Below are 9869 nucleotides of genomic sequence, written 5' to 3'. Positions count from 1 at the left end.
TTCTGATCTTTTATTATTTGTATCACTGTATGATCTTAAAAATATTACAAAACAATGAAGGTAAACATGGGGATGATGCACCTACTTCATCCAAACATATATAATGATGAGAGAGAGAAAGCTTGGTGTACAAAATCAAATACTATTTTTTTTTTTTTTCATTTGATATAATTCTTTTAATAAGAAGCAAGCAAAGGTGAGGTATGATTCTGGTCCTCAAATTCCAACAACTTAGCCAAAACTCCAACCAGTGGTGCTGTATTATATGTGCAGGCCTCAGTCTGCATATAATTGTTTCTTTGGTCCACAAAATTATCATGCGAATCTGGTCCTCCCACCAGGGCCCCAACCAGAACATTGGGGTTAGGCTCCTGCCGGCTGAACCAGTGGTCATAACCTTGGGTGCACCCTATGAACCCCTTGTTCTCTCTGTATGACACGATCGAGGCCCCCCTGTGGTGCACTCTTGTGGGGTAGTTCGAGCCATACCCCACCAAATAGCTCATGTTCATTGGGTTAGAGCCCAGAATGTAGTCAATCTGTGACTTTGCAAAGCTCAGGATTTCTGCATGATCCACCGTTTTGCCATGGCATTTGAGCTTTTGGTTTGAGTTTTGGAGCAAGTCGGAGTATATTGTGAGAAGGAAAGCTGCTGTTGAAACGTATTGCATGTTGTTCCATTGCCTGATGTACAAGAGCCCCCCCGGGGTGCGCTCCACGTTGCTGTCATTGTTCTTGTTCAGGCATGCGCATATGTAGAACTCGGCTTTTGATCGGTATTGTTCGAGTATGTGAACATGCACTTTGTGCTTTTCTTCCTCCATAAGCAACTGCAAAGGGTTTTGACCCAAGACAAAATGTATAATTGTTGTTACTACAAAGTGAATTAACCCACAATTATGTCCCTTCACAAAGAAAAAGAAAACCCATAACAGATTGATCAATACACATTCTTTAAATGATGGTTAAATTTGAACTTCTGCATGAAAGCATGACCTTAAAAGAGAAAACACGGGTAAGAAAGTATAGTATACTCATTCAACTAATTTATTGCAGATGAGATGAGATGAGATTAAAGTTAAAAGTTAAATAAAATTTTAAATTATTTAAATTATTTATTGAAAATTTTAAATTATTTATTTTATTTTATGTGAGAATTTGAGAAAATTGTAATGATTAGATGAGATGAGATGAGATGAGTTGAGAGGAGTTATAAAAACAAACGAGACAGTGTAAAGGTAACATATTATCAGCAATTAAGAATAATCACTTAATCCAAAATTTTAAGAGTAGGTTTGATTCATATCTTCATTAGAAGCCTAAGAAATGAATAATGATAGGGTTATTATCTTATTACTATCCATCTACTATTCTTTTTATATTTGATTTTTTTTAATTTTTTTATTTTACTTAATGATTAAAGAAGTGAATATTAATAAATTTATCTATTTTCTTAATAATTAAGTATGTTAAAAAAATATTTAAAAATAATAATAAAAAAAGTTAAAATATAAATAAATAATAATAAGATAATAACTCTATCGTTACCCTAAAAAAGACCCATATTCAGATCAGTATTGCTACGGGCAGGAGAGTTGGCGCAGGAAGTTGTGCACGCCTACCACATCTACAATGAAACACACCGTATCATTTTACGCTTGCGCAACTTCCTGCACCAACTCACCTACATTTATCATTTTCCTATTCAGATTGTTGCTCTAATGGTACGTGCGACTGGTTGGTCTGGTACAAAACCAGGCATGTGCACCCTGTGTGGCTCTACGCTAATAAAACGAACTTGTGAAGCTGTGCCTCATCTAACATCCATAAATGAAATAACAAGTGGGCCATACTGAAATATCAGGCCCCACTTGAAAGAAAGCCCAGACAAAAACACATACTAGAGCCCAGTAAAGCCCCAACAGTGACTATAGTATTATTCATTAGAGCATTCTCAATGATTTATATATAATATAAAAAATGTAAATTATTTAAGAATTTATTCATAAAATGAGTTCCATTCGATTATGTAAAAAGAACATGGAAAATATAAATTGTTACAATAACTCGCTACATGTAGCTAGTATCGTTCATTCTTCAAACAATTTGTTTATTATTTATAATTCATATACTCTCGCATTTCTTTTTACTTTTATATTTATATACAAATTACTTTTATTGTTCATCATTTAAAACACCTCTATTTTATTTTTTTCTAAAAAATATCTTGAAAATATTATTTATCCAATTTTTTCATATTTTGATTTTATTTTTAATTTTTATTTAGCTTATATATTTTTATTTTGTGTGTATAGGACTGAATTATATTACATTATATATAATAATATATTACAAATATAAAAAGATATTTGGATATTACAAATTTATTGGTAGAAATAAAATTTTTAAAAAGAATAAAAAAATATTATTTAAATGATATGAAGAAAAATAGATAAGTTGATATATCATATATTATAAAAATCAATATATAAAATAAAAAAAGTGAAGTTTGATAATGTATTTTAAAAGATAAGATAAAAGAACTATTGTGAATGCTCTATATCAATATTTTATAAAAATAAACTCATAAATTGATATTTTTATTTAATACGATAGATCTATTTTATAATAAAAATAATTTTAAAATCTGATTTACTCCCTCGACGTAAAAGATATAAGAGTTGAGAATGTTCTTACCTTGTGAAATGCATATCATCTAAAATGCTTTCACTTAAAAGACATACGGGGATAGACCGACCCCACCCCTCCTTTTTGGTGCACATTTGGAGCTTTTACAACCATGTGTTTTGTGAAGTGGCAATGATTTGACTCGGGAGCCACGTGTAAAGCAGTTTCATGGCAAAGCATCAGCTCCACATGGTTTTGTGCTCCAGATTACCCTTTACTTTTCTTTTACTTTTCTTTCTGTTTCTCTCTCGTTTTTTACCCTATTTGATGATACCTTAATTAGGGCTTACTTCATCCACTACCTCCCTCCTCTGTAAAGGAAAGAAAGTAACATTTAAAGCTATTTAAATTATTATTTCATATTTGAATCTAAGGAAAAGCAAAATCCCAAAAAAGATAGAGAGAGTAGGATTACGAGACCCAAATCTAGTCCACTCCAATTGAAAAAAACAAAAAAAAAGAAGAAGAGAAAATACAAAAAAACAGGAGAAATATTATATACTAGTTACTATTTATTCATATATTTTATATTTATAATTTTTTTATAAGATATAGAGGTATTTTTTATAAAATATAAATGTATTTTTTATATGAAATGAGGCGTGAGATGATGAATGATATGAGGCACGAAAATCAGCTGCATGTACCAAACAAATTAAGGTAAAATTTCAGGAATTGACAGAGTGAGTGAGAGGGGGGATTTTACCTGGGAGGCAATAACTTGGAGACCAGCATATTTAACGTCCCAGCTGAACTCTGTAATGGCCCATCCAGTGCCACCAAAGCTATGACCATTGTCAACAACGTACTTCAAATACTCTTCATTGTCGGTGGCCTTGTACAACCACAAAGCTCCCCACAACAACTCATCCTTGTATCCACTCACCGACGCATAGTAGCTCTTCACTACTCCCAAGCTCTCATCGTACTTTCCTCTATACTTGTCTCCAAACTCAAACAACTGCAACATCCTCCAAACACATTTTCATAACACTATATTATATAACTTCACGCATATAATTCCTCTATAAATGTACCCCTGTTGTCCATTAAAAAAGTATATTATTTTTGGTATTGAACTAATCCTACCATAATTAGAGCACAACCCCCACAAGATCTCTGTATTCAGAAAGGAGATTTTGGTGTACCTGTTGGGCGTGAAGCAGGAGCATGTGTGAGAAATGTGGGTTTGTTCTCTTGAATACTATCGATGCTGCTGCCATGGCTGCTGCTGTCTCGCCTGCGAGATCCGACCCAGGATTGTTCTCGTCGATCTTGTACGCTTGCCTTGATGTCGTCATGTCCTCTGAGCGTTGCCAGCAATAATGGTCAGTGTCACCATCACCCACCTGCATGTGGGATATATATGATGTCATGAATTTGGAACAGCTTCAATTTCATCATAATAATGGTCGACGTGTACTTATATGCGTACCTCTGCCCATAATACATTAGGATTAGTGTGTGCTTTGATGAAATAATCCGTTCCCCACTTAATGGCCTCCATGGCATGCTCCAACTCGCCCGCGACGGCAATCTGTTGCCGGTATTCGATGACACCCCAGGAGAGCATTGTCACGGTGAATGCCATTGGTAGCCCAAACTTTACGTGGTCACCGGCATCGTAATATCCTCCTACCAAGTCCACCTACACAAAAATAAAACAATAAAAATCAAATACCACATTTCAATCTCTGTAGCATAATACAAAACTAACTTAAAAGGCAGAAATTGAATGCAGCAATTTTGGAAAATTGGGGTTCGAGAACTTACTCCTTGTTCTAGGCCATCAGTGAGGCCAGAATGATCGCGCCAAGTGACCCTTTGGTTATATGGTAGCCGCCCGGAGCGTTGAGCTTCGAAGTAGAGCAGGCTCTTTCTGAGAGCATCTGCATAATCTAAAGCTCGAGCGCAGGCAGAAATGGCAAAGATGGATAGTAGAAGACACCAACTTTGTGCAAATCTGGGAGTTTTTGGAGCTCCACAATGGTATAGCTTTTTCTTATCCTCCGACTCCATAGTCCCTTCCCTCCTAAAGAGCTTCTTAGGAGTGAAGGGAGTAGGAAAAGTGGCCTCCATCTCACCGCTATATATATGCGTGTGTGCGTGTGTATTTACTTTGAAAAACTTACTTGTCTAATAAGATGTCTCTTATGCCTGTGACTTTCACACATGAGAATGTGGAACTCTTTCCCTCAGTACTTTTTGTCCTACACCAGCGACATTTTGGCACCGGACCACGGTTTCAACGTGTTTGCTGTGCTGTATATATGAAAAACTGGACTGTGGCAGATGGCCTCTCTCCAACCATGATCCCTAAACCGACAAATGTAAACTAAAAAGTAACCCAATTAATGCCAATGATTTTTTCAAGGTTACTTTGATCAGAGAATTAGATATGGAAGGGTTTAAAAAAATGGGCATGATCTGTTGCTGTCAAAGATTAGGCGATGCCGGCCGGGACATACATAGCTTATAGCTAAGAAGTTTCTCTAACTAATTTTGGGCACGTCTTGGAAGAGGACCTGCGGCCAAGTTGTCTCCATTTATAATGCTTCATGGCAGCAGACAATCTGCTGCAGATTGTCTAATTTCTTTCACGTAAACCATTCTGTGTCTTTATGCAGAGGTTAGATTGAGGTTTAAGGGGGACTCTTGGACATTTGGTTAAGGTATCAAATCCAAAATGTCAGTCGTATTCAAGAAACTATGTTGACAGGCCGCCAGCTCGTTCTAATTAGTACAACATTCGAGCAATGGAAGAGAAGAATTGAAAGGAAAAAAAATGAACGACCAGATCGAGACTGATAGCAGAGTTCGTTTTTGCTGCCTTGGCCACCATTTGCTTATCTAATCTATTCTGGTTCCGATCTCGGAAATTCCGACTACGTTCGTACGGGACCAAACACCTTGGATTCGGAAATGAAATGAAGAAAAATCCGTGCAAAGTCTGATCAATCAAAATAAATATTCGAAGGTCATAATTCCATTCGAGTGAAAACAACATGCACTTGATTTGAGGACACTTGTCATTATTGTGGCGTTTCATTAGTATTATCGATAGCATGTAGATGAAATGACATTTTTTAACACATTTTTTAAACTTTAGGGAGTTTTTAAAAGGAAAAAATATATAAATTCCAAATATGGAAAGGGTATTTACCCTCCCAAGTAGGGCATGTAGATGAAATGACATTTTTTAACACATTTTTTAAACCTTAGGGAGTTTTGAAAAGGAAAAAAAAAATATAAATTCCAAATATGGAAAGGGTATTTACCCTCCCAAGTAGGGCTGGGCATATGAGTTAGAATATCCAATTCCGACCTCCAATTAGAGCAAATTTTGATTCTGATTGAAGTTGTCGGAGTTGAAGTCGAAATTGAAACGTTGAAGCCCACTTGGAGTTATATTTTTTTTCTAATTTTCTTATTGATTTTCCAATATTCAAACAACATCCAAAGATTTCAAACAACAATCAATAACATCTAACAATTTCCATCAACATTCAAATCCTCGCAATTGAAAAAGTTCATATATGCACTCCTGCCCTTGCCTTTGTCAAGCTTTGCAAGTTGGTTGAAAAAACAATTAGGAGAAAATAGATAAAGGAACAAACGAAGGAAGAGATAACGTTGTAGGATTTGAAAGGAATAGATGAATATATAAGAAGTTAAATGACATCGTTTTAAGTGTTTCTTTAAAAAAATAAAAAAAATTGCAAAACAATCTCGTACGCCATGGGAAGGGGGAGTTCGAACACGAGTAAGCATCTTTGCAAAACTTTGCCTCGTTAGGCCACTCAACTCTCTTTTAGTTACATTACAATATTCAATGCATTAAGTACATATATCAAAGTCGGAGTTTGGTAGGCTCCGACATCGACCAACATTTTTTAGAGCAACTTCGACTTTGAACTTCGATTTTTCTAACTCTGTTGAAGTCGAAGCAAACATTGGCCAGAATCTAAGCTACTAGAAGTTTTACATATCCCTAAACCCAAGACCTATATATATATATATATATATATATATATATAAGGATATCATTAATCTAAATAAAAACAAAAACTTAAAAAAACTTATAAGAAGTATTAGGTATAAAGAGATTTTATAAAAGTAAACTCACAAATAAACATAACTTCGTATAATATGATATATTTATTTTACAATAAAAATAACTTACCACGTCGAATAATGTTAGTTTGTGAATTTATTTTTATAAAATTTATTTATTATTAAAACATTTCTCAAATCTTATTCATAGCTGATCTTTGGAAAAAAAAAGATCATAATTTAATGCATTATGAATTGGCCTACCCTCACGATTAAAAGAAATGAAAAACCTCATGATAATTCTCAATTTCTCCTTTAGCAATCAACCCAAGATTGGTATTGTTGCCATAATCATGGTCTCGGATTAGTAAAAAGCAATGCAATAATGGCACAGTGGTTACATTGAAAATTTCAAAAGTTTTTACCATCCGCGTACCTAAAAGTAGATGGCCGTATTCATTCGAAGTGAGCAGTGTAGCTCAGCCTCCTCGAATTCATAATGCCTTGAGTGATTTGTCGTTGATATTTCAGACAATAAGCTAATCCACTAAACCAAAGTTCAATTTCTATTTCATATTAACTTAGAAATTCTACTTTTTTAAAACTAAAATAACATAATCAACCTTAACCCTAAATATTTTATCTTATTTTCCAATATATAATACACTTGTTTTGCTTCAGTTGATTGATACCTTAACCCCACATACAATATATGAATTTTGAGATAGTAGTACATAGTACATACATTGTCGGTGTAACCACCACGTGTGAGGAATTGAGTCTATGGATTCTCCACGAGTTGATGTTCCTCAAAGCTCTAACAGAGCTTTAAAGTTTAATGAATATGGAAGAAGAATAAATGAATAAAATAGACTCTATACTGATAATAGTATTTATTAGTATTTAATATTGTGTAAAAAAATTGATAGGAAATTTATATTTAATATATATATATATTATAGTATCCATGTTACTTATTTATAACTCTTTGACAAATGATTTGTAATGTCTTAAAATATGTAAGTTTCGTGCATTCTATTTATAAAAATAGATAAATCTGAAACTCACATGAAAGTTTTGTACATGCTAGTGGCTATAGAGCTACCGTTGGTTATATTATCATTTTTTTTGTGCTTTTTCTTATATGTATTTTTTAACATTTTTTTAAAAAAATTAAAAATATATAATATTATTAAAAAATACTTACTTTATTAACCAATGGATTAAAGGAGAAAATAACCAAACTATTTATGAGGAATACCCCCCTTTTGAAGTTATCAAATTTAATCAAAGAAACACTCAAATTTTAGTTTCACCAATAAAAAAACATAATATATCAAATTTAATCAAAGAAACACTCAAATTTTAGTTTCACCAATAAAAAAACATAATATTACAAATACTGATAAAAATCTTGATAATATAATTCAACAAAACAATTATACCAACTTATATTTAAAAATTATGGGCAAATAATTAGAAAGAATTGAAGCACAAATATTTCCTATAAAACCTACTATTAAAGAAGAAAAAGAAACCCATTTATTTGTTCCCAGTAAGAATAAATTGTAAGAGTAACATTTTTCAAAACGAAAACATACTTTTTAATAGTGGCTTCCAATTTTTTCAAATGAAGTCTATAGGACTTGCACGCTGCAAAGACTATATCTAACATTACTTTAATTATTTTATTCAAGATTTTGAAATTCGAACATAAATATTAAAAAAAAAATCATTATACAAAGTGGAAGTCATTCACCCAGAAGACAAATATGAAATTCAAAAATCTATTCTTTTGATTGAAGTTTCTTATTGAATATTTCATAATGATGGCCTTTTGAGTCCTTAATCTTGCTCTAAGCATAATCAGTGGCATGAGTAGGACACTCGGACCAAGCTCTTTTTATGAGTTAATTAATAACGAGACGGTAGACACGATATTGTCGGTAGGTAATTTCTGTAAATAATGATATTAAGTCAACTCTAAAGGACTCGTGATTGTAAGACAATGGTCCTGCATGACACTAAAACATTATTATAAATTGACGTTAACATTAGCTATCAAATCGCATAAATATGTTAATCTTAACCTACCTTCTGAATTAATATGAAGTTCGTATTAATATTATGGACTATATTAAAGTATCCCCCAGTTTTATAATATTTGATGTATTCTCAGAAGATATTTGTTACGAAGGAAACATGTTTTATGGTTCAAAGAAAATTTTTTATGAAGGAAACATTTTTTTATGGTCCCCTCCAGATGGGGCTTTCTCTCTATGCTTCATAGGAACATAGAGTTCTGTCTCTGGTATCTCATCGATACATAGAGGTTGGTTTTTGCCTCAGTTGATCTTTCACTCATAGAGGAGGAGATTTCTCATCTTTGTAAGGGCCTCAAGCTTACGGAAGAGGAAATTACATTTTCTCAAGATATTAGCAACTCATGCCTTGTTGCACTGGTAGCTGCAGACAGAGAAGTGAACAAAGGAGCCTTCAAAGCAACTATGACTAGGCTATGGAATGGTAAAGGTGGGATTACTTTCAAAGATTTAGGAAGAAACAAATTCCTTCTCGAATTTCACAATCCCACCGTGAGAACCAGGGTGTTAACTGGTCGTCCTTGGTCCTTCGACAGAAACCTAATCTGTATTCAGGAATTCAAAGGCAGGTTAGCCTTAAAAGATATCGACTTTTCTCTGAAACCTTTTTGGCTCCAACTCCATGATCTCTCCATTTTGCTGCAATGAACAAAAGAACAAGTGAGAAGCTCGGGACGAGTGCAGGCAAGGTCATCATGGTGGATGTTGACGAAGAAGGAAGAGCCTGGGGGGGAGTCTTACATGTGAAGGTGATGAGTAACCTCTCTAAACCTTTGACAAGAGGTTGTGTTATTAATGTAGGCAATGCTCGCTCCTGGATACCTTTCAAATACGAAAGACTACCTTCATTCTGTTACTACTGTGGGATAGTTTTGCACTCACATCATAGATGTTCAAGACATTTCTCAGATGGTAGTACGCATACTGAGTCACCACCTCAATATGGCCCCTGGCTTAGAGTTGATCCACCTCAAAAGTCAAATCACTATAAAACACACTCTAACAGTCCAGAGGGGAAGAACTCAG

General features: G+C 33.9%; 1 protein-coding gene across 1 annotated transcript; it reads right to left on the bottom strand.

Annotated features, from left to right (window-relative positions):
- LOC109001838 (endoglucanase 11-like) lies at nt 1-4958 on the bottom strand. The gene is made up of 5 exons (XM_018979283.2): nt 4462-4958; nt 4124-4336; nt 3837-4037; nt 3395-3649; nt 1-830 (listed from the first exon to the last, which is right to left on the bottom strand). Exons 1-5 carry the CDS (start codon nt 4765-4767, stop codon nt 177-179), a joined length of 1629 nt encoding a protein of 542 aa, XP_018834828.1. The 5' UTR covers nt 4768-4958; the 3' UTR covers nt 1-176.
- Nucleotides 4959-9869: the final 4911 nt, after the last annotated feature.

The sequence above is a fragment of the Juglans regia genome, chromosome 1 (genome assembly GCF_001411555.2).
Source record: "Juglans regia cultivar Chandler chromosome 1, Walnut 2.0, whole genome shotgun sequence".
Lineage (NCBI taxonomy): Eukaryota > Viridiplantae > Streptophyta > Magnoliopsida > Fagales > Juglandaceae > Juglans > Juglans regia.
Note: the sequence above shows the minus strand (reverse complement) of the source record. Positions and strands in the feature narration are given on the sequence as shown.